The 25,837-nt window shown below is 48.0% G+C and overlaps 1 protein-coding gene across 4 annotated transcripts in view; it reads right to left on the bottom strand.

Annotated features, from left to right (window-relative positions):
- Positions 1-14,616, bottom strand: part of frmpd4 (FERM and PDZ domain containing 4) — a 924,678-nt gene extending 910,062 nt beyond the window's left edge. Inside the window, exon 1 of one of the 4 annotated variants that reach the window (XM_072514083.1) lies at positions 14,289-14,616. In XM_072514083.1, coding sequence (XP_072370184.1) covers positions 14,289-14,329 — 41 coding nt within the window. In that variant the 5' untranslated portion in view covers positions 14,330-14,616. The remainder of the gene's footprint in view (positions 1-14,288) is intronic. The other 3 variants (XM_072514082.1, XM_072514081.1, XM_072514086.1) reach the window with 3 other exon arrangements.
- Positions 14,617-25,837: the final 11,221 nt, after the last annotated feature.

The raw sequence follows: 25,837 nt of genomic DNA, 5'->3' as shown, positions 1-25,837 counted from the left end.
GATTCTCCAGGCCCCAATGGGCCGAGTGGCCGAGAGGTTTTGCCCAGTCCCGGCGGCGTGCATTACTCACCTCACACATGGCGGGACCCTGGCAGGTAAGCGTGTGGGGGCCATCCTGGGAGGGGGGGGGGGGGGAGGGATCCGGCCCCGTGGGGGAGGGGGGGGTGGCACGGTGGCCTGGCCCGCGATCAAGACCTATTGATCTGCGGGCGGGCTGGTTCCGTGGGGGCCTTCTTTCCTCCACGCCGGGCCCCTGTAGGACTCCGCCATATTTTCCAGGGGCCGGCGCGGAGAAGGGAAACACTCCGCCCATTCCACGCATGTGCGGAAATACGCCGGCTGTTCTGCGCATGCACGAACTCAGGCCGGCCCTTCAGCGCCAGCTGGAGCTGCGGGAACCACTCCGGCGTCAACCTAGCCCCCTAGAAAGGTGAGAATTCCTCACTTTTGGGGGCCGTTGACGCCGGAGTTGTTGGCGCCGGTTTTCATGCCGGCTTGGGGACATAGCCCCATTATTGGTGAATCCCGCCCCATGTGTCCCGTGCTGGTTATTACACAATCAGGCCCTCTCAGAGAATTATATTTTTCAATAAGATCACCTCTCATTTTCTAATTAGCAAAGCAGCAGTCCATTTTACATCTCCCACAATTTTTGCTTCCAAAAACCAGGAGGCATGTAAAATAGGCCATCAATTTACTATCACCCATTTTACACAATCGCTTGAAGTCAAAATCTAACACATTGAGTGAATGGATCCCGTTAACCAAATATGAAACATTTCTTCCAAAACATTTCTTCCAAAACATGGCCCATTTTTCTCCTCATAACCAGGGTGCACATAAGCATTCATTAAATAACTGAGAAAGATTATTGTTCATTAATGTTCACAATGGTAACACGTGACAGAAAACTGAACTGCTATCTCTAAGGCAGGACAGCTGTAACACATTTGCATATTTATATGGCATGACAGCTGTGATATGCTTCTGCATGACATTACCAGGGGAGGACAGGCTTAGAAACCCCCAAAATTAATGATTTTAATCCTACTTTTCTGGAAGCAATAATTGTCATTTTTCAAAATTAGATCAATAAAAGCTTATTGGCAAAATATTTTCATGCACTGTGCTGTAAGGCAGTATGATACTGATGGTTATTTAGTACCATCTTGCCTTTCTGATGTCATCCTCACCTCCCAATCAGAAGGTTGTGGGTTAAAATCTGTAAAGGAAGGGTTAATGGACCAGCTACGAGTTCAGAGCAGTGTTTGTTATATGGAAACCAGATGGGTGTGATGCTTGCTAATTTCATCACATGTCTGCGTGAGAGAATAATGTGCAAACTCCACACGAACAGTGACCCGGGGCCAGGATCAAACCCGGGTCCTTGGCGCTGTGAGGCAGCAATGCTAACTACTGCACCACCATGCCATCCCTGGAAACTATAAATATAAAGGCCAAGGTGTAGTGGGCCTGTTACCGTGGGTGCAAATCCCGTTTTGGCCACTAAATCTCATGAGAGGACCATGCGACATTTGCGCTGGCGAGATCTTGTTTTGAGATCTTCCCCACACCCTGCCGATGATGTGATTAGCCTCATGCCCGGAAAGGTTTGCTTTCGACCATAATGATTGCTCCCCCCACCGAGGAGATGTCACATAGGTGGAAATCACAACTGGTTTTTGAAAACGAAAAACAATCGAGAACACCACGGCGGGGGTGCGGAGGTGAGTACAGCCCTTGGGTGTTGAGGGAAATGGCTGGGTAGTGCCTGGTCAGGGCAAGCCCTCTGGGGAGCACCATGTGTGTGGGGGGGTTGGGAGGTTTGTGCCTGCATTGGGGTGGGGGAGTGGCAGAGGTTATGTTTCGGGGTTGGGCACGGACACTGTGGGAGTGGGGGTGCCTCGCTACTTGGGGGAGGGATCCCTGAGGGTTGGTGGTGTTTGCCTTGTCCCCTGTGGTCCCGATGTCCATGGGCAGTTTAGATGTCTGTCAGAGGAGGGAGGTGGCCTGGTGTCCGTGGGAGGGCAAGGTCCCAATGTCCATTGAGGAGCTTTTACCTGAATTTTGAGATTGAGGCTCCCTTTAAAAATGGTGCCATGATCTCTGTGGATCCAGGACTATCAGATCCAGCCACGCCAGAATGACGGTAAAATCCACCCCACCCCCACCCCCTCTCCCCCACCTCCACCGATTTGTTTTTTGAGAGAATGTCAGAAGATCTAGTGAGGAAACCTGGCTGTGTTTCTGGAGAGAAACACAATGGTTTTCAATCAGAACCTGACACTTCGCCATTTTTATTTTGGAAAATTCCACCCAAAAACTTTCTCACGTATGGTTCCTTTCAATTTGAATTTGTGACCTTATTTGGGCTTTCTCGGTGAAGCCCCTCCCCCAATGGGGGAAACGATTAATTAGAAACAAAAATTCTTATCAGTTAGCCATCACCAACCTTTCAAATTTCATGCTTTACATATTCCTGATACCCAGAGTAGTGTAACCCAGGATTTTTCAAACTCAGGGTCGCCATTCATGGGTGTGTCGTGGGCAGGTGTCAGGAGGGTCGTGGAGCGATCGGTTGAGGGAGAAATGCCCAACGGCCGCAACCGACTTCAGACCAGATGCGACTGGCCTTTAAATGTGAACGCTGGCGTCTTCCCGCCAGAAGTGGCAGCAGAGAGCAGGTCACACGTCCGGCATGTACTCTAAGGTCACGTGCCCTGTCCGTGCTTTGGGCGTGAAATCATGGAGAAGAGATTCCTCCAGTTTGTAGCTGCCAGCAAGCAAACAACAGGACTGTGTGAAGAACTGAAGACGGATCATTTTGAATTAAGGAAGAGAGGGCCAGAGACACGAACAGGCCAGGATCTCACAACTGAATCAGTTGGACAGAGCTTCTCAGGACAGTCCAGGTCAAAGCAGTGCTGGTGTGAGCTGTATACTGATATTTGGATAAATATGTGGAAATAAACAGTGTTCAATTCAAGAAACAGTGGGTCACATCAGGGCCTCTGGGGAACAACCCATTAAGAAGAAACTGATATCAGGAACACAGCAGTATAAAGATGATTTATTGAGGTATGGCATTGTTAGATTTGGCAATGCAAATCAGGGTGCAAAGCCCATGTGTGATATTTGGAGGGAACTATTGGCAGATGAAAGTTTAAAACCCTCAAAAGTTCGAAGACAAACCTCTTGATTTTTTTTTAAAGGATGCAGCGAGAACTTAAATCATCAGCTGACGTCCTTAGCAGAAATGTAACATTGAATGACAAAGCAAGAGAGATCGTGAAGATCAAGCAGGCTCACCGATTGCATTAAAGGTAAGCAATAATGGCATGTCGTAAAGGTCAGCTGGCATGGGTCACGAAGGTCAGCCGGTTGGTAAAAGTGGGTCCCGGGAAAACATGTTTAAAACACTGATGTGACCCAATGTTTCTTGAATTGAACATGTTTATTTCCACATATTTATCCAAATATTCCATAGCTAGGCCGATAAAATTTAAGTGAGATAAGGCCAACATGAATTGTTATGCTTTGTTTTACAGGAAGCAAGTGAGTTTGCAGAGTGACACTTTTAAGCAAAACTAATTTCACCGCTTAAAATGAAAAAGTTGATTGGCGCACTGATCCATATATATTTTGCCCTTGCCAGGCCTCTGCTTCTCATTGGGCGGAGTTTTAAAAAAATTATTTCCTGGGATGTTCTCATCCCAAATTGCTCGTGAACTGAGGGATTTGCTAGGCCATTTCAGAAGGCATTAGAGAGTCAACCACATTGCTGTGGAACTGGAGTTACATGTAGGCCAGGCAAGAATGGCAGATTTCTTCCCTAAAGGACATTAGTGAACCAGATTTCATGACAATCAACAATGGTTTCATTAGGCCGTTAATTTCAGATTTTTATTTAATTCAAATTTCACCATCTGCTGGGGGGGAATCAAACCTGAGTCTGCAGAGCATTACATTGCATCTCTGGACGATTTTTCCAGTGACAATACCACTAAAATAAACAGACTTTTAAAAACTAGGCGAGGTTGCCATTCCAGACTGAATTAAACCAGGAGTACAGGGGGCTGGATTCTCCACTGTCGGGATTCTCCATTGTGCCGGCAGTCCGGGGATTTCGAGACGGCGTGGGGCTGGCCACAATGGGAAACCCCATTGGCTGGCTGGAGGGACGGACAATCCCGGGTGCGCGCGGCAGGAGAATCCCGCTCCGGGTTTCCTTCTTTTTGCCATTGTGGACTGTTCAGTTATATTGTCTGTAGACCAAACAACAGAATGGATTATCTTTTCCAATATGAAGAATGGATCCTTTCAACGGACCCCATCCTGAGCTTAATTCTAATAACTCATCCACTAGAAAATTGGCGTGAATGTTTTCAGGCCCAATAACACTTGTATTCCTCTTTGTCTGAGTAATGGCAACAAATACATTTCTTTTTTTATAAATTTAGAGTACCCAATTCATTTTTTCTAATTAAGGGGCACTTTTGCATGGCCACTCCACCTACTCTGCACATCTTTGGGTTGTGGGGGCGAAACCCACGCAGACACGGGGAGAATGTGCAAACTCCACACGGACAGTAACCCAGAGCCGGGATCGAACCTGGGACCTCGGCGCCGTGAGGCACCACCGTGCTGCCCAACATCTACATTTCTCTATATCTATGTATATATTGTAGTGTTGTCACTGTTTTAGTGCAAGGATCGTAGAAGACAATTTGTGCCCAGCAAATTCCCACAAACAACAATATGACAATAACCAAATCTATATGGTTTTCAAATGGTGTCAGCTATGGGACAAACATTGGTAGCCAAGTTGTCCTGACCATTGTTCTTCGTCTTTTACATGAGAATGTTTAGGGGCTGATTTAGCACAGTGGGCTAAATAGCTGGCTTTTAAAGCAGACCCAGGCAGGCCAGCAGCGCGGGTTCAATTCTTGTATCAGCCTCCCCGAACAGGCGCCGGAATGTGGCGACTAGGGGCTTTTCACAGTAATTTCATTTGAAGCCTACTTGTGACAATAAGCGATTTTCATTTTCAAGACAACAGGCTGGATTCTCCGATCTCCGACGCCAAAATTGTGTTCACCGACGGGGCGGAGAATCCCCGATTACGCCAAAATCGGGAGGGGGACATGCTGCGTTTGCGATGCTCCACTCCCTGAAAAGCGCCGTACTCAAGGAGTACGTTGGCTGAGGCCTGCCCCGTAATGCTCCATCCCCGACCGGTCAAGTTCCTAACGGCATGGGACACATGTGGTCTCACCCATCGGGAACTCAGCGTGGCGGCTGCGGAGTCAGTCCAGCACTGCCATAGTCGGGGGAAGGCCGATCCGTGGGCAGGGGGAGCATTATTCGGGGCAGGGGCCACTGTGGGGGGCAGTCTGGGGTGTGCATGCCGGCTGGGGGGGGGGGGGGGGAACTATTTTATGGGTCGGGTCCGCAGGCTGTGTCAGCCATGAAGCACGGCACGGCCGCTGCAGGCCGCTGCTGTGCACATGCGCAGCCACGGACCCAGTAACTATCCAGGCCGTATTGGCAGCTAGAGCTGCGAGTTCTACGCTGCCTAGCTGCTTGCCTCCCCGGAACAGAGAATCGGTGACCGTTTTGCGTCAGTTTTCCTGTTTTCCGGTTTTCCGACATAAAACATGCCGGCGTGGGGATTTAGTCTCCAGAACGGAGAATCCAGCCCAGTGCTTTGATCTGCCACCTTATCCAAAACAAAAGGACGCTGCCTCCAACAATGCAGTATTCCCTCAGTATTGCAGTGTTGGATTTGCCTAGATTTTATGCTTACAGCTCTGGATTGGGGTTTGAAGCCACAACTATTGAGCCACATCTATCAGCTAAATAGCTGCAAGGTGAATATAAAATCTGTGTTAACCCACTTTAATTTAAAATACAGCATGAAAATGTAACTCATTCCCTATCTGTGGAAAAACAGATGCAAGCTTTATTTGCATATTAAAATATTGGCAGAGATATCTTGCACATCATTGACTGACATTTACACTTGCAGGAGGTCCATTTATAACTATTTCCCTATAAAATGGGTGCCTGGGGCTGCTAGGTAATAGCAAGTGCAAGGAAGTTAATTGAAAGGATACGGTAATGTTAAGTGAAGTGGACTTCTGACATTTTATGCCCATTCTTGTTCATTTCTTTCTGCTGCCATTTAAGTTTGCAGGAACCTAATGAATTGTCCTGCCACATCATTTATTTTTACCAGCAACCCCATTACTGCCACCACTGGCTTTCTGTTGAGAAATCTGAAGGAACAGTAATGGAGAGTTAATACACCTAACACACTGCGCCAGAGGTGCACGACAATATCTGCAGCTACCCATCCCGGACATGGGTCACTGTCAGTGTGGAGTTTGCACATTCTCCCCGTGTCTGCGTGGGTTTCACCCCCACAACCCAAAGATGTGCAGGCTAGGTGGACTGGCCATGCTAAATTGCCCCTTAATTGGAAAAGAAAAATAATTGGATACTCTAAAAAAAAAATTTTTTTAATCTGCTGGTACCCACCTTTGAGAGAAAAAGGTGCGCATGCCTCAATTGGCCAGAAGGTTAATGCCGGCAGACACTCTTATTTCCAAAGGAAATGAAGCTAGCAGACTGAATGGAACTGTGAGTGCTGATTTGGCTGAGTGAGAGTGCATTTTAGAGTTTGGTAGAAACAGGGGGCGAAATTCTCCCCCAACGGCGCGATGTCCGCCGACTGGCGCCAAAAACGGCGCCAATCAGACGGGCATCGCGCCGGCCCAAAGGTGCGGAATGCTCCGCATCTTTGGGGGCCGAGCCCCAACATTGAGGGGCTAGGCCGACGCCGGTGGAATTTCCGCCCCGCCAGCTGGCGGAAATGGCGTTTGTTGCCCCGCCAGCTGGCGGAAATGGCATTTGGTGCCCCGCCAGCTGGCGCGGAAATGCGGCGCATGCGCGGGAGCGTCAGCGGCCGCCGACAGTTTCCCACGCATGTGCAGTGGGGAGAGTCTCTTCCGCCTCCGCCATGGTGGAGACCGTGGCGGAGGCGGAAGGGAAAGAGTGCCCCCACGGCACAGGCCCACCCGCGGATCGGTGGGCCCCGATCGCGGGCCAGGCCACCGTGGGGGCACCCCCCGGGGTCAGATCGCCCCGCGCCCCCCCAGGACCCCGGAGCCCGCCCACACCTCCTGGTCCCGCCGGTAAATACCAGCTTTGATTTACGCCGGCGGGACAGGCAATTTCTGGTCGGGACCGGCCCATCCGGGTCGGAGAATTGAGCGGGGGGTCCCGCCACCTGGCGCGGCCCGATTTCCGCCCCCGCCCAATCTCCGGTACCGGAGACTTCGGCGGGGGCGAGATTCACGGCGGCCAACGGCCATTCTCCGACCCGGCGGGGGGTCGGAGAATGACGCCCAGGGAGTTAGGTGAAATGGCAGCTGAGACTAACAAGGAAGAGGAGTGGCTGGTCTCCAGGGAGCTGAGTCAGAGAGAGGAGTTCCAGTCACCGGAGAGTAAACAGAGTAACTGACCTGAGGTTAAAAAAAGAAAAATCGAAAAAGGGACTTCGCCAGAAAGCTGTGACTTGATTGGCTGGTAGGGAATCTGCACTCAACTTGAAATTAAAACATTGTTAAACTGATTAAACCTAATTAATTACTTACTAAATTATAAGTAGAGGGTTCTTTGAACCAAAGGCAGGTAAAAGTAAAAAAAATACAAATTAATTGATTACTTCAACTTATGTAGCTTAATCTTTTGTAAAAAAAAAGGAAGTAAATAAGGGGCCTAGTCATGGCAGGAGAGCTCTATGTGACAGATCATGGAAGCTCCAGTTGTCCCTGGTGGCCACGTGTGCAGGAAGTGTGTCCAACTGCAGCTACTGACTAACCGCATTTTGAAGCTGGAGCTGAAGGTGGATTCACTGTGGAGCATCCGCGATGCTGAGCAGGTCGTGGATAGCACATTCAGTGAGGTGGTAACACCACAGTTCAGGATTGAACAGGCATAGAGGGCATGGGTGACCATTAGGAAGAGTAGAGGTAGGCAGGTAGTGCGGGAGTCTTCTGTGGCTTTCCCCCTTTCTAACAGATATACAGTTTTGGATACTGTTGGAGGCAATGACTGTACAGAAGATAAATGTGGCAGCCAACTTAATGGCACCATGGGTGGATCTGCTTCACAAGAGTGGATGGGGGTTATAGTGGTTGGGGATTCAATTGTTAGGGGAACAGATAGGCGCTATTGTGGCCAGCAGTGTGACTCTATGATGGTGTGTTGCCTCCCTGGTGCCAGGGTCTGGGATGTCACTGAACAGCTGCAGGGCATCCTGAAGGGGGAGGGTGAAAAGACAGAGGCCATGATACATGACATAGTTGGAAAGAGGGGTGATGTCGTGCATCAGGTATTCAGGGCTGTAGACCAAAAAGCAGGACCTCTCAGGTTGTAATCTCCGGATTACTCCCAATGCCACGCGCTGGCTAGAAATAGGAAAGTAGTGCAGATGAATGTGTGGTTTAAGAGTTCGTGCAGGAGGGAGGATTTAGATTCCTGGTCCACTGGGACCATTTCTGGGGAAGGTGGGACCAGTACCACCGGGAAGGTCTACATCTGAACCAGAGCAGGACTAACATCCTTGCTAGTGGGTTTGCTAGTGCTGTTGGGAGGAGATTAAACTAATTCGGCAGGGGGAGGGGACGCAGACTGTCCGCAAAATAGGGACACAGCATAACATAGAAAGGCTATCAGGTCAGAGGGAAGACAGCAATAATAAGTTTGGGGAGAGTAAGACAAGGCTGAATGGCCTCTACTTTAATGCCCGGAGTATTACAGGTAAAATGGATGAGTTAAGGGCGAGGGTTGACACGTGTAATTATGGCATAGTAGCCATCACGGAGATGTGGTTGAGGGAGGGGCAGGATTGACAGCTTAACATCCCGGGACACACAATCTTCAGGAGGGACAGGGGACGGGGCAAAAAAGGGGGAGACATTGCACTATTAGTTAAGGAGTCAATTACTGCAGTAAGGAGAGATGATATCTTGGGGGTGGCATTAAATGAGGCTTTGTGGGTAAAACTTTGAAATAAAAAAAAGTGTCAGCCACATTGCTTGGTGTTTGTTATAGACCCCCAGATTGTCAGCGGAAATTGAGGAGCAATTATGTGCGCAATTTTCAGAAGTGCGTAAAAATAATAATAGGGTAACTATAGTGGGTGATTTCAACTTTCCCAACATTAACTGGGATAGTCATTGTGTTAAGGTCTTAAATGAAGCAGAGTTCACAAAATGTATACAAGAGAACTTTTTAGCTCAACGTGTGGAGGGTCCAACAAGGGACAGTGCAGTGCTGGACTTAATTCTGGGGAATGAAGCCAGGCAGGTGGTTGATGAGATGGTGGGGGAGCGGTTTAGTGACAGCGACCACAACATGGTGCAATTTAAGTTTGTTATGGACAAGGAAATAGACAAATTGCAGAAAAAAGTCTTGGATTGGGAGAGAGCAGACTTTCGTAAAATAAGGCAGGATCTGGCCAAGGTAGATTGGAACAGGTTACTAGTGGGGAGATCTACAGAAGAGCAGTGGGGGTGTTCAAAGAGGAAATGAGGAGGGTTCAGGCCCAACATGTTCCCTCATGGATGACCAGAGATATTCAGGATACGATGAGAAGGAAAAGAGAGGCTTTTAATAAGTACAGGAGGAGCAAATCAACAGAAGCATTAGTGGAGTACAGAAGGTGCAGGATGGAGCTTAAGAAGACAATTAGGAGAGCAAAGAAGGGATATAAGAAACATCTAGCTCGTAAAAGTTGGGAAAATCCCAAGATATTCTATAAGTATATCAATGGGAAGAGGATAACTTGGGAAGAAGTAGGGAGGAATCTGTGGGGGAGCCAGAGGACATTGGGAGGGTGTTAAATGAATATTTCATATCTGTCTTCACCCAAGAGAATGAGGAGGCAGATATAGAACACTGGGGGAGAGAGACTGTGAGGTTATTGAGCAACTGTCTACAGAGAGGGAGAAGGTATTGCAGGTTTAAAGGTGGAAAAGTCTTCAGGTCCAGATACATTGTGTCCCAGGTTGCTGTGGGAGGTGAGGTAGGAGATTGTAACGACCCTGATCCAAATTTTTAATTCATCTCTGGCCACAGAAGAGGTGCCAGAGGACTGGAGAACCACAAATGTGGTCCCACTATTTAAGAAACGCTGTAGGCATAAGCCAGGGAACTGCAGGCCAGTGAGTTTCACGTTAGCGGTGAGGAAACAAATGGAGAAAATTCTGAAGGAGAGAATCTATCTCCACTTGAGAGAGGCAATGATTGATCAGGAATAGTCAGCATGACTTTGTCACAGGGAGGTCATGCCTAATAAATTTGACTGAATTATTTGAGCACAGGACTAAGAATGTAGATGAGGGTAGTGCAGTTGATGTTTGCGGATGGCACAAAGTTAGGCCGGGCAGTTAACAGTGAGGCTGAGAGTCTTGGGTTACAGGAAGATATCAACGGGATGGTCAAATGGGCAGAAAAGTGGCAGATGGAATTTAGTCTTGAAAGGTGTGAGGTGTAACACTTTGGAAGGAGCAATTTGACAAGGAAATATTCAATGAATGGCACCACACTGGGAAGTCCTGAGGAACAAAGGGACCTTGGCGTGTTTATAAATAGATCTCTGAAGGCAGAAGGGCAGGTTAATAGGGTGGTGAAAAAGACATATGGTACACTTGCCTTTAAATCGTGGCATAGATTACAAAAGTAGGAAGTCATGTTGGAGTTAAATAGAACATTGGTGAGGCCACAGCTGGAGTAATGTGTGCAGTTCTGGTCGCCACATAATAGGAAGGATGTGATTGTATTGGAGCGGCTGCAGAGGCGTTTCACCAGGATGTTGCCTGGGATGGAACATTTAAGTTATGAAGAGAGGTTGGATAGCTTGGGTTGTTTTCGCTGGAGCAGAAAAGACTGAGGGGCGACCTGATCAAGGTGTACAATAATATGAGGGGCATGAACAGGGTGGAAATGCAACAGTTGTTCCCCTTAGTTGGAGGGTCGGTTACAAGGAGGCACAAGTTCAAGGTGAGGGACGGGAGGTTCAGGGGGGATTTGAGGAAAAACCTTTTTACCCAGAGGGTGGTGACAGTCTGGAATGCACTGCCTGGGAAGGTAGTAGAGGCGGGTTGCCTCACATCCTTTAAAAAGTACCTGGATGAGCACTTGACACGTTTTAACATTCTACGCTATGGGCCAAGTGCTGGCAAATGGGATTAGGATTGGCAGATCAGGTGCCTTTCATGTGGCGGTGCAGACATAATGGGCCAAATGGCTTTTTCTGCACTGTATTTCTCTGTGATTCTGTGAAATAAAGTATATGAATGCCTGGAATGAAGGATATTTCCTCAAAAAAGCTCCAATATCTTTATTTTCTGATTTCAGTGGTGCTGTGTGAAAGAAAGCATTCCAGGGTGATTTAAAGCTGGCATAACCTGATTAGCTGTATCCACCAATTTCCCCAAACCATATGTGCAGACATTGTTGCACCTGCTTGGCAATAATTGTGGTAATTTACATTTATTGTGTCAGTAAACAGCCAAACACATAGCTGGACCTTCTTCTGCTAGGGTGACTTGCAGCTACCATCCAGGTTTGCCAAAGCAAGTGATAATACCAGTTGATTGCAATCTGCTATAATTTCCTTCCAGGCTTATTGCAATGCTGATCTACAGGGACTGTGCTGTTACAGAGGAACAGAGCCACCCTCCTTGCAATCATGCAGCACCATCGACACATGAACACTCATCAAATGGGGGGGGGGGTTTGCCGTTTGCCATTTCCAACACTGGTGTGGGTTGCATGTGTCCACATTTGCACCAAAACAGTGCGCAACTATGATCATCAACATATAAAAGCTGCATCACACTTGACTTCATGTCAAACCATTTGATATAAACTGCACCCCCAAATTGGAAAATTGGCACCGAGGTGTCCATTGTACTTTCTTTGTGAATTCTGTTAATTTGGGCAATTATTTTCTTAACACACAACTGTAAAACATATCATATTGTCGATTTTGTGAAAGATAAACAAGAACTGTTAACTGAATTCCTCCAGGAATTGTTTCTTGATCAATTAATGTCACAGTGATTTCTCAGCCAGCATGAATACACCCTGCACCAGAAACATGGGGTGGAAGACATCTGCTATTAGACCCAAAAACTGAATAAAAACCCCCATCAAGTTAAAGGTATATAACAATTTATCAGTGTTATTGGAACTGAATGATTGCAAGGTGTTAGCAATAGCTAAGACATTACCTATTAATCATCCAGTTTTGGAAGCACAGGCGAAGTCAATCAGCTTCTGAAAAGGAAGACTGATTAACTTTCAGGATCCTGCTGACAGGCCATACCCAAAACATAAAGCTACCTTTTCTCTTGGCGATACTGAGTGACAAGCAGTATGTTTTCAACTTTTACTTCAAATTTTCAGGATTGTGGAGTCTTTTAAAAATCTCTTTGATGAACTATTTTCCAATCCTTCCATGTATTTTGCAATACAAACAATAATATTTTGGTCTTGAACTCATGTTCAGCACATTGGTGGACTGACGTTAATAGAAGCAAACGGTAATCATGCCAGATCCTCATGTATTTATTAAATAAGCTGTGCGGCACGTGTGTATTTCTTCTTCAGGGACTTAAGAGTTGGAAAGTTGCAGAAGGAGATTTTTCTCAGATGTTATAACACAGAGAGCAGTAAGGAAGTTTGCTTCCCAAGATACTTTCCAAGTAGATTGAAATAATTTATCGCAATTGGAAACTTTAATGCATGATATGTTTGTGATATAAATGCTGTGGTTGAGTTTTTGTAATGCAACCCAACATTTCTACTTTAGAGCATCCCTCGATGTGGAAACTGCAGTTTTTAAAGAGAAATATTATTCAATGTAAAATGAGAAGAAAAGTTGATTCTGACATAGGACATAAAAAATTAAGATTGCCAAACACGGGGGACCTGAGGGTCCTGTATTCCAAGCTTACCTCTCTCTCTAACTTCTGTGATCAACCCTCAGTAATTTCTGAAAGATGACAAAAATTAAAGAAAATCCAGGAAAATTAAGGCCCTTTAAATGACATATATTTTTTAAATGAATGCCTCAGATGTTGGGGTCCTCCAGAACTCGGGTTTACAGCCTAAGAATAAGGGGTAAGCCATTCAGGACTGAGATGAGGAAGATCCTCTTCTCTCAGAGAGTTGTGAACTTGTGGAATTCTCTACCACAGAAAGCTGCTGGGGCCAGTTCGTTGGATATATTCGAGAGGGAGCTGGACGTGACCCTTTCGGCTGAAAGGTTCAAGGGAGAAAGCGAGTGGGGTGCTGAATTTGCATGGTCAGCCATGCTCATATTGAATGGCGGTGCAGGTTCGAAGGGCCGAATGGCCTACTTCTGCACCTATTTTCTATGTTTCTATGAACAAATAAGCCTGTCGGCAGGGTTTTCACCAGCAGAGAGAATATGCTGTGAGGGGTGAAAGTGAGAATCACACAGACCTGCAGTACATTTGCTAATTGCTGGTCCTCTCCCATCACCCCCTCCCACCGCCACCACGCCCCTTCCCCAATAATTAAACTATAAGGAAATTCTGGTGTGATCCTTTTTTATACGAGCCTTAGAGAGAGATCAGACAAATCAAACCCGTTACGTGTTCACGTGCCTATTAAACACAAATCGGAGCATCCAGGCATTATTCAGTAGAGCAGCCAGTCAAACAGGTAGCTTTGGCGTTGCTGAGAGCGATTCAACTTTTTTCCCAGGTAACTGGGAGAAAAAAGGTCATCAGTTCGAGATTCGCAATCTCCGAAATCTCTGTCATAATCGACACTCAAAATCCAAAACAAAACACAAATAAATCAATATATCTGCAGGGTGGAGAAAGACAGAAGCATTATCAAACCCGTGATCAATCACTGACTCCCAAGACTGCTCATGTTGGGGAACTGTCCACCAGTAAAATAATTTTTCAATCCTCCCAACAATCTGTTTTCTCCCATTTGCAGTCTTTCACCCCATCTCTGTTATTCTCGCTGCTTGACAACCGATCTGCTTTAACCATCAAATGTGGCCAGTATTAAACACACCAGAGAGAGAGAAAGGGCTGCTCTTCCTGAAAATGACCCCCCTATCTTCAAAGCTGCCACTTCTCAGTTGAGAGGCTGTCTACGCCAGTTGTGCCACACGGGACGGGTGGCCACACAGAACAGTGACAATCCGCAGGGAACGAATGAAGCACACTTACCCTGACAGCTTTGCGATCTTCACGAAGCTAAACACATCCATGCATGCGGGGAGCTCTCTGCCCTCACTTCAGCTCCATGCTGTGTCTTTACTCAATTCGATTGGGTTCACCGGGAGGGATGTCTTTTCCCCTTTTGCTCCGACACTGATGGGTCTATCCACTCCAGCTTGAGGCAGCATTGGATTTGTCCCTCTCCCTGCAGGATCCAGTGCTGTAACACACTGTCCACCCGCTCCTCCTCCTGCTGCTGCTCCCCAGAACCCTGCTGCGGCAACCACTGGCCCTCCAGGGCCACTCTCACTCACATTACATGCCAGTGGGAGCAGGAGGCAGGCGGGCGGACAGCCGCTCCGAGGAAAGGCGCGAATCACTGCTGCTGGCTCTTCCGTCTCCCTCTGCCTCTCGGCCGCCCGAAAACCAATGCTTCTCTCTCCCTTGCCCGGATTTGCTCCAATCACAGCCGGCACTTGATAGCAAATGAAAGGAAGAACTTGGTTCGGGGGAGGGGAGGGATGACACCAAGCGAATGAACACCGGGACCTCGGGCTTTAACTTCTCTCTCGCACCTCAGCGGCCCTTTCCCTTCTGCAAACATTAAATAGACCCTTTATCCCCCGTCATATCTAACCCTGTGGGTCGTTATGGCAACTGAATAGAAATGGACCCCGCTGCTCAGTGAACACAGGTCGGTGTCGTTTCTCCGGGGATATACAATGGCACTCTAACCTTTACACTTCACATCGGCAGATTGTTGGGACTTGGAAAGGGAAGCATTGCAACAAGAAAACGAAGAATAGCAAAGATACCTCAGCTCGATTTAATTCACCAACAGTCGTGCTTAGAAATCTGACTCACTGGAGAAACTTCTTGTCCACACAAGGGCGGCACAGCGCCCACTTTAAACAGGCAGATTTAACTTACTTTATACCACTCGTTGGCGATTTTTTTTGGAACTGCAAAAGAAGTTAATTAGGCAATGGCCGGTCACTGTCAAAATGAATGATTTATTTGATCCCTTTATCCGCTGACACCTGCCCAAGTTTGCATCAATTTTCTGTCGAAACGCATGATATCTATCGATAGGGCTGATGTCAAATCGCACAGGACATCGAAAAGTGAACTTCAACCAGGTGGCTGCAAAAGTGCAAAGGGTGTGATATGGTTAATGGCCAGGGTCCATGCTCTGAGTCGGAGGAAAGCTCTGTGGGATGGTATAATTCGCCAGTTGGAGGAAGATCATTCTCAGTTGTCAGAGAGAGTGAGTATATCACAGTTAAACCAGATTAAACCAAGCCCTTCACCTCCACCTCCTTTTTGAATCAAACCAGCGATCACCAGCCGGCTCGGCTCAGACCCCAAGGTTGCAGCTGGGCAAGACTGTCAACATTGGAGAAATGAATGGGCGTCATGTTGCTTGCTGAACTTTCCCTTGCTCTGACCCACCGCTGGGCGGGTGAGGTTAACACTTACCGCACTATACTGATGCACAATTACCATCAGAAAGCCAGGTCCACCAAAAACAGCAACCGTTCTGTGTTTTAAACTGTGTTTGCTGTCCTCTTACAACTGAGGTAACTGCCCTGGGCGATTGACTTTGGCCAGCTGTAATTGGATCAACTGAATTCTAATTCGAGCAAGATAGGTTTTCAGACATTCTCCTATTAGATATGACCTGGAGGCCTGTTTCCAGTTTCCTTACTGCTGTGTCCTGAATTCAGAGACTTGACATTTATTGGGGCCAATGCCCATTAGTCCATTGGCCCGGCAGTCCTTTCATTGGAAACAGAAAAGAAACCCAACTGCTGTGCCCAATAAAAATGGTCCAGGAATGTGAGTCTGCCTCAGGGTGACCAGGAAGTGGGTATATGATTGATCTGGAATGTGTAACATGGTTGGATTACTCTGGGGATCACACAAAGGCGGTGGCCTGTCACCACTCACACATGTTCATGTTTACACCAATGCTTGCTCTGTTTGCAGCCTGAAATAATCACTTGGGCGGGATTTCCACTCCCGCTCTCATTGGGCGGGTTTGGCGGCTGCGAGCGGAATAAAGCGCGAAGGTGTTAGACACGTGAATGGTGCGCTGCCATTCCCGCCGGCCAACATCGCAAATGTCATTGTAATACATCAGAACATCATTATCAGGCCATACACTGGGGGCATCCCCAGATCTCTTTTTTTTAAATTAGAGCACGCAATTAATTTTTTCCAATTAAGGGACAATTTAGCGTGGCCAATCCACCTACCCCGCACATCTTTGTGTTGTGGCGGTGAAACCCACGCAAACACAGGGAGAATGTGCGAAACATAACATGGACAGTGACCCAGGGCCGGGATGAAACCTGGGAGCTTAGCGCCGTGAGGCAGTAGGGCTAACCCACTGCACCACCGTTCTGCCCTCCCCAGGTCAAGTACAGCATTTACCACAGCTTCATGTCAGAACAGTGCAATGAAGGAATGGTTGCAAAAAGCAAGCAGCTGGCAGCCAGAACTCAGAGCGGAGTGTAGAGTGAGTGCACTCAAGCTCACTGAGTGGCTCCACATCTTCAGGGTGGAGGATGGGGAGCGGTGAGGGCAGGGGGTAGGGAAAGGGGGAGGGATGGGGGCAAGGGCGGTGGGAGGGGTGATGGAAATAGGGAGGGACTGGGGTAAGGGCAGGAGGGGGTCACAGGCAATCTGAACATGTTGGAGTCTGCTTTCTGGTGCTGGGCGACAGGTTTCTTTGAAGTGCTGTGGAGAGAGGGAAGGGGAGCCTGGGTATGGGTTTCATTGCTGTGGAGGATTGGGGGTGAAGGTTCAGTGCAATCACGGGTTGGTGGGGGAGGCACCGCTGCTTTTGGAGCCAAGATGTAGAGGAGGGCAAGAGTAATGGAAAAACATGCCAATGATTGGAGGGTTGATTGGAGTCAGACTGGAGTCTGACTAGTCACGCATGCAATTGCGCCCACTTAAGCAGCAATAATGTTGGAGAGTACCCATGATTGCTGCTCAGCATTTAACCCTTGATGCACGGACTTCCAGATTCAGTGATTACTGTGGTATAGCTGTACCATTGCTCAACTGGGCAAGCGAATGTATCCCCTTAGAAAGGTAGCCATGCACACAGCCTGAGAATAGTGCTCCTAATCCTTGGCTTTGTGCTGAAGTGCCCATTGACAAGCTGAGCACAAGGCCTTGGAGTGAAATTTAGGACAATGCCTACATCTGAGATGAGAGCTCAGGATGCAATAGAGGTGCCAGAACTCAGTCATGCAGTGTGGGGCGGGGGTGGCATGAGCTCTTGCCCAATCAGCATGCAAATGAAGGTTAGGGCATTCATGTTGTTGCCAGGACATGAGTCAATGGGCTTTGAGAGGCAGCTGCAGACAATGAATGGACAAAGAGTGGTCCTTAGCAGACAAATGTCAATTGATAAGTCTCTCTCTGACTCTGCAGTGAGGAGACCATGAAGTATATGGAGCCTGTTGATCTCACTGTCATTCTTCTTATTCATAGGCCGGAGAGAAGAAAACGATGTCAACAGGGGTGCCTGGTTCACCAAAGGCAGGATCAGAACCGTCAAGAGGAAAGAGTGGCAGGACCTGCTCTGCATGCAGGGGATAAACTGTCGCTCGTAGGCATCTTGCTCGACCCAGGATCTGCAACAGCTCTTAACAATCTGCAGATGTTTGCGAACCATTGCCGACAAAGACCATGCATATCCAAGCAATGGGTTGATCACATCTGCCACCTTCTGCAGGATTTGATACCATGGGGGCTTGGGGGGCAATATTTACACCAGTCACTCCTTCCAGAGCTTCACAGGTAATCTCTGTGGAATTTTGCAAGCCTCCATACATAAGCTCATCCAGGAGGCGGTTGACACATTCTTCATGAGGGCGCACAACTTTGTGCATTTCAACCAGGATCAGGTAAGCCAGGATGCAAGAGCAATGGGCTTTGCACTAATCTCTGGCTTTCCAGAGTTGGCATCAAGCTGTTAACCTTATAAGTTCATAAGATATAGGAGCAGAATTAGGCCATTTGGCCCATCAAGTCTGCTCCGTCATTCAATCTTGATGATCTCATCCTGGCCTTAACTCCAGCATCCTGCCCATTCTCCATAACCCTTCAACCCATTACCAATTACAAATCTGTCAAACTCCACCTTAAATTTACTCAGTGTCCCAGCATCCACTGCACTCTGGGGTAGCAAATTCCACAGATTCACAACCCTTTGGGACAAGTAGTTTCTCCTCAACTCTGATTTATATTTGCCACCTCTCATCCTAAGTCTATGACCGCTCATTCTAGAATGCCCCACAAGAGGAAGCATCCCCTCCATGTCTACTTAATCCATACCTTTTATCATCTTGTATTCCTCAATTTGATCTCCCCTCATTCTTTTAAACTCTAGAGAGCATCGGCCTAAATTGCACAATCTCTCCTCATACGATAAATCCCTCATCTCTGGAATCAACCTAGTGATCCTCCTCTGAACTGTCTCCAATGCCACTACATCTTTCCTCAAATAAGGGGAACAAAACTGTGCACAGCACTCCAGGTGTGGTCTCACCAATGCCTTGATTCGTTGCAACAACACTTCCTTACCATTATACTCTATTCCTTTAGCTATAAATGCCATCATTCCATTTGCTTTCTTTATTATCTGATGCACCTGTGTGCTAGTTTTCTGCGACTCATGCACAAGGACACCCAGATCCCTCTGCATCGGAGCACCCCAAAGTCTCTCCCCATTTAGACAATAAGTTGGCTTCCCATTTTTCCGACCAAAATGCATGACCTCACATTTATCCACATTAAACGCCATCTGCCACATCTTGTGGAGATGCTGGCGTTGGACTGGGGTGGGCGCAGTAAGAAGTCTTACAACATGAGCAACACAGTAGCGCAGTGGTTAGCACAGTTGCTTCACAGCTCCAGGGTCCCAGGTTTGATTCCCAGCTTGGGTCACTGTCTGTGCGGAGTCTGCACGTTCTTCCCGTGTCTGCGTGGGTTTCCTCCGGGTGCTCCGATTTCCTCCCACAGTCCAAAGATGTGCAGGTTAGGTGGATTGGCCATGCTAAATTGCCCTTAGTGTCCAAAAAGGTGGGGTAAGGTTGCTGGGTTTTGGGGATAGGGTGGAGGGTGGGTTTCTGTGGGATGCTCTTTCCAAGAGCCGGTGCAGACTCGATGGGCTGAATGGCCTCCTTCTGCACTTTAAATTCTATGAACACCAGGTTAACGTCCAAATAAACCTGTTGGACTTAACCTGGTGTAAGACTTCATACTGTGCCACATTTTGGCCCACTCTCCTAACTTATCTATATCCATTTGTAAGGTTCTTATTTGCTCATCACAACTTACTGATCCACCTATCTTGTGTCATCTGTAAATTTGGGTATCCAAGTCATTTACGTAGATTGTAAATAGCTGGGGCCCAAGGACTGCCTTCCTTTTTATATACTTATAGAAGCTTTTGCTATCCTTTTTGATTTTTGCGCTAGTTTTCTTTCATAACTTACTATAGCTCTTTTTATTACTTTTTTAGTATCCCTTTGCTTATGTTTTAAGTTTCCCAATCTTCCAGCCTGCCACTGGCCTTTGCATTATGATATACCTTAGTTGTTGTCCTTATATTGTCCTTGACCTCCTTGTTTAACCATGGATTATTTTTTACCCCTCTTACCATCTTTCCCCCTCACAGGGATATATTTTAGTTGTGAGAAATTGAGTATCTTCTTAAACAATTGCCACTACTCATCAGCAGTCCTAACTTTTAGCATTCCGGCCCAGTCCATCCGGGCCAAATTTGTCCTCAAGCCTATATAGTTTCCTTTAGTTAATTCCAGAATGCAAGTGTGGGACTCCCCCTTCTCGCCCCCAACCTGAATTTTGAATTCTACCATACTATGATCACTATTCCCTAATGGATCCTTAACTATGAGGTAATTAATGAATCCCTCCTCATTACAGAATACCAAATCCTGAGTAGCCTCCTCCCTCATTGGTTCCCCAACATACTGGTCCAGGAAACAGTCCCTAATACATTCTCTGAACTCTCCCTTGAGGCTACCCTTGCCAATTTGATTCCTCCAGTCTATGTGCATATTAAAATCACCTATGATTATTGGGGTATCTTTCCTACAAGCCCCCAATATTTCCTGGTTTATACTATGCCCCATTTCAGAACTACTGTTTGGGGACCTTTAGATTACTCCTACCAAGGACTTCTTCCCTTTGCTATTACTTACTTACATTCAAACTGATTCCACATCTTCATCTCCATTGTTTATGTCATTTTCATTACAGCACTGATCACTTTCCTCACCAGCAGGGCTACACCACCTCCTTTCAGTCTATCTTTCCAAAATACCACATACCCTTGGATATTCAATTCCCAGACCTGGGGCGTCATTCCCGGGTCGGAGAATCGCCGGGGGCTGCCGTGAATCCCGCCCCCGCCGGTTGCCGAAGTCTCCGGCACCGGAGATTCGGCGGGGGCGGGAATCGCGCCGCGCCGGTTGGCGGGCCCCCCCGCTCGATTCTCCGGCCCGGATGGGCCGAAGTCCCGCCGATAAATTGCCTGTCCCGCTGGCGTAAATTAAAGCACCTACCTTATCGGCGGGACAAGGCGGCGTGTGCGGGCTCCGGGATCCTGGGGGGGCCGCGGGGCGATCTGACCCTGGGGGGTGCCCCCACGGTGGCTTGGCCCGCGATCGGGGCCCACCGATCCACGGGCAGGCCTGTGCCATGGGGGCACTCTTTCCCTTCCACCTCCGCCACGGTCTCCACCATGGCGGAGGCGGAAGAGACTCCCTCCACTGCGCATGAGCGGCAAACTGTCAGCGGCCGCTGACGCTCCCGCGCATGCGCCGCCCGGAGATGTCATTTCCGCGCCAGCTGGTGGGGCAACAAAGGCCGTTTTCACCAGCTGGCGGGGCGGAAATTCCTCCGGCGCCGGCCTAGCCCCTCAATGTTGGGGCTCGGCCCCCAAAGATGCGGAGCATTCCGCACCTTTGGGCGGCGCAATGCCCGACTGATTTGCGCCGTTTTGGGTGCCAGTCGGCGGACATCGCGCCGTTTCGGGAGAATTTTGCCCCAGCTCTCCCTGTAACCACGCTTCAGTAATTGCCACCAAATCATATCCTTTTGTTTCTATTTGCGCCGTTAACTCACATATTTCTTCCAAATGCTTTGTGCATTTAGATGAAAAGCTTTAAATTTGTTCCACAGTTAAATTTCCCTACTCTTCTATAATTCCTTGGTGCATAAAGACATTCATCCGTTCTGTCCCTCACCTTTATTTTCTGATAAACATCCACCACATTGCTAATCTGCACTCTTACCTTCTCCTTTAAATTGGGTTTTCTAACTTCCTCTACAACTGAACCCTACTCCCCCCTCCCCCCTATTCAGTTTAAAGCCCTATCTACAGCCCTAGTTACGTGTTTCACTAGGACTCTGGTCCCAGCATGATTCAGATGAAGACCGTCCCATCAGAACATCTCCCTCTCCCCCAGTACTGGTGCCAATGTCCCATGAATTTAAACCCATGTCTTCCACACCAATCTTTGCATTTACCTCCTTAATCTTATTGACCCTGTGCCAATTAGCATGTGGCTCAGAGATTATTAAGTTTTTGTTCTGCTTTATAATTTAGCTCCTAGCTGTTCATACTCCCTTAGCAGAAGCTCTGTCCTTGTTCTACCTATGTTGTTGGTACCTACGTGGACCATGACAACTGGATCTTTACCCTCCCACTCCAAGTTCCTCTACACCCAGATGAGGTATCCTGAACCCGAGCACCAGGTAGGCAACACAACCTTCGGGATTCTCGACCCTGGTCACAGAGAACAGTGTCAATGCCCCTGTGGTATTATCAGGTATTGTGGTACCTAAGAGGCTGATGACCATTAGTTAAACCTTGGAGTTTACCATTGGCTGTTGATACGTAGCTCCGCCCTGACAGGCGGAGTATAAGAACCGGTGCCGTCCCAGCAGCCTTCACTTTCTGTACCGAAGCTGCTGGGGAACAAGTTCTAGTCGATTAAAGCCTTCAGTTATGAAATCACTTCGTCTTGAGTGTAATTGATCGTGCATCAATTTAATTGACTAGACTTAAGCTGGAAGGATGGATCTCTGAATCAAACCGGAGTGCCTACAACTAAGCCCCCACGCGGAGAACTTGGCTGCAATATTTAAACACTGGCTGGCGTGCTTTAAAGGCTAACCCGAGACGGCCGGAGGCACCCCCTCAGAAGGACAGAAAATGCATCTCCTGCGCTCAAGGGTCAGCCCTGGGGTCTACACCCTTATCGAGGAGGCGGAGGACTATGATGCCGCGATCGAACTGTTAAAAGGACATTACATCCGCCCTGTAAATCAGATCTACGCAGGTCTAAGGCATGGATCGATGATGGCACTACGATGTGGTGGCCATCAAGGAAACTTGGATAGAAGTGGGGCAGAAATGGTTGTTGGAGATCCCTGGTTATAGATGTTTCAATAAGATTAGGGAGGGTGGTAAAAGAGGTGGGGGGGTGGCATTGTTAATTAGAGATAGTATAACAGCTGCAGAAAGGCAGTTCGAGGAGTATCACCCTACTGAGGTAGTATGGGTTGAAGTCAGAAATAGGAAAGGAGCAGTCACCTTGTTAGGAGTTTTCTATAGGCCCCCCAATAGTAGCAGAGATGTGGAGGAACAGATTGGGAAACATATTTTGGAAAGGTGCAGAAGTCACAGGGTAGTAGTCATGGGTGACTTTAACTTCCCAAATATTGAGTGGAAACTCTTCAGATCAAATAGTTTGGATGGGGGCGTGTTTGAGCAGTGTGTCCAGGAAGCATTTCTAACACAGTATGTAGATTGTCCGACCAGAGGAGGGGCAATATTGGATTTAGTACTTGGTAATGAACCAGGGCAAGTGATAGCTTTGTTAGTGGGGGAGCATTTTGGAGATAGTGACCACAATTCTGTGACTTTCACTTTAGTAATGGAGAGGGATAGGTACGTGCAACAGGGCAAGGTTTACAATTGGGGGAAGGGTAAATACGATGTTGTCAGACAAGAATTGAAGTGCATAAGTTGGGAACATAGGCTGTCAGGGAAGGACACAAGTGAAATGTGGAACTTGTTCAAGGAACAGGTACTACATGTCCTTGATATGTATGTTCCTGTCAGGCAGGGAAGAGATGGTCGAATGAGGGAACCATGGTTGACAAGAGTGGTTGAATGTCTTTTTTTAAAAAATATATTTTATTCAAAACAATATTTCGGCCAAACAAAACAGTACAAAATTTTTTCCCTTTTACAACAATAAAACAATATAAATAATAGTTACCGTTTTTAACAAATAAATAAATAATATATAAACTAAATGGCAACTGCCATAACATAATATTAACTCTCCCAAATAATAAAGTCAAACAAGCCAATATACATATCCAAGTAAAAATATCCATACAAAAACACCCCCGAGGACCCACCCGAGCCCCCCTCCCCCCCCCCCCCCCCCCCCCCCGGGTTGCTGCTGCTACTTTCCCAGTTCCTTTATCGTTCTGCGAGGTAGTCAATGAACGGTTGCCACCGCCTGGTGAACCCTTGAGCCGAACCTCTTAGTGCGAACTTTATCCGTTCCAGTTTTATAAACCCTGCCATGTCGTTTATCCAGGCCTCCACGCCCGGGGGTTTACATTCCTTCCACATTAACAATATCCTTCGCCGGGCTACTAGGGACGCAAAGGCCAAAACATCAGCCTCTCTCGCCTCCTGCACTCCCGGCTCTTCTGCAACCCCGAATATAGCCAACCCCCAGCTTGGCTCGACCCGGACCCCCACCACCTTCGAAAGCACATTTGCCACCCCCACCCAGAACCCATGCAGTGCCGACAATGACCAAAACATGTGGGGGTGGTTCGCTGTCTTCTCGCGCATCTCCCGCACCGATCCTCTACCCCGAAAAATTTACTGAGCCTTGCTCCGGTCATGTGCGCCCTGTGTAACACCTTGAATTGTATCAGGCTAAGCCTGGCACACGAGGACGAAGAGTTTACCCTGCATAGGGCCCACAGCCCCTCTTCGATCTCTTCCCCCAGCTCTTCTTCCCATTTTCCCTTCAGCTCATCCACCATGATCTCCCCCTCGTCTCTCATTTCCCTTTATATATCTGACACCCTACCATCCCCCACCCATGTCCCCGAAATCACTCTATCCTGAGTCTCCTGCGTCGGGAGCTGCAGAAATTCCCTCACCTGTTGCCTCACAAAAGCCCTCAATTGCATATACCGAAATGCATTCCCCTGGGGCAACCCGTATTTTTCCGTCAGCGCTCCCAGACTCGCAAACGTCCCGTCTAGGAACAGATCCCTCAGTTGCACAATCCCTGCTCTCTGCCATGTTCTAAATCCCCCATCTATTCTCCCCGGAACAAACCTATGGTTATTCCTTATCTGGGACCGCACCGAGGCTCCCGCCATTCCCTTATGCCGTCTCCACTGCCCCCAAATTTTCAGCGTTGCCACCACCACTGGACTTGTGGTGTATTTCGTCGGGGAGAACGGCAACGGCGCCGTCGCCAGTGCTTGTCGGCTGGTTCCTTTGCAGGACGCCATTTCCAGTCTCTTCCACGCCGCTCCCTCCCCTTCTCCCATCCACTTACACACCATTGAGATATTGGCGGCCCAATAATAATCACTTAAGCTCGGCAGTGCCAGTCCCCCCCTATCCCTGCTACGCTGCAAAAACCCCTTCCTCACTCTCGGGGTCTTCCCAGCCCACACAAAGCTCATAACACTCTTCTCAATTGTTTTGAAAAAAGCCCTCGTAACCATCACCGGGAGGCACTGGAACACAAAAAGAAATCTCGGGAGGACTACCATTTTGACCGCCTGCACCCTGTCCACCAGTGACAGGGACACCATGTCCCATCTCTTAAAATCCTTCTCCATCTGTTCCACCAATCGTGTTAAATTAAGCCTATGTAGGGTTCCCCAGTTCCTGGCTATCTGGATCCCTAAGTACCGGAAATCTCTTGTTACCCTCCTCAGCGGTAAATCATCTATTCCCCTGCTCTGCTCCCCCGGATGCACCACAAACTCACTCTTCCCCATATTCAATTTGTACCCCGAGAATTCCCCAAACTCCCTGAGTGTCCACATTATCTCAGGCATCCCCTCCACTGGGTCCGCAACATACAGCAATAGATCATCTGCATACAATGATACCCGGTGTTCTTCTCCTCCCCTGAGTACTCCCCTCCACTTCCTAGAGCCCCTCAGTGCTATGGCCAGTGGCTCAATTGCCAATGCAAACAGTAACGGAGACAGGGGACACCCCTGTCTTGTCCCTCTGTAAAGACGGAAGTAGTCGGACCTCTGCCTGTTCATGATCACACTTGCCACCAGGGCCCTATATAGCAGCTGTACCCATCCAATAAACCCCTCTCCAAAACCAAATCTCTTCAACACTTCCCATAGGTAGTCCCACTCCACTCTGTCAAATGCTTTCTCAGCGTCCATCACCACCACTATCTCCGCCTCCCCCTCCGGCGGGGGCATCATCATCA

The sequence above is a fragment of the Scyliorhinus torazame genome, chromosome 8 (assembly GCF_047496885.1).
Source record: "Scyliorhinus torazame isolate Kashiwa2021f chromosome 8, sScyTor2.1, whole genome shotgun sequence".
NCBI classification, from domain to species: Eukaryota; Metazoa; Chordata; class Chondrichthyes; order Carcharhiniformes; family Scyliorhinidae; genus Scyliorhinus; species Scyliorhinus torazame.
This window is presented reverse-complemented; position numbering and strand designations above follow the sequence as displayed.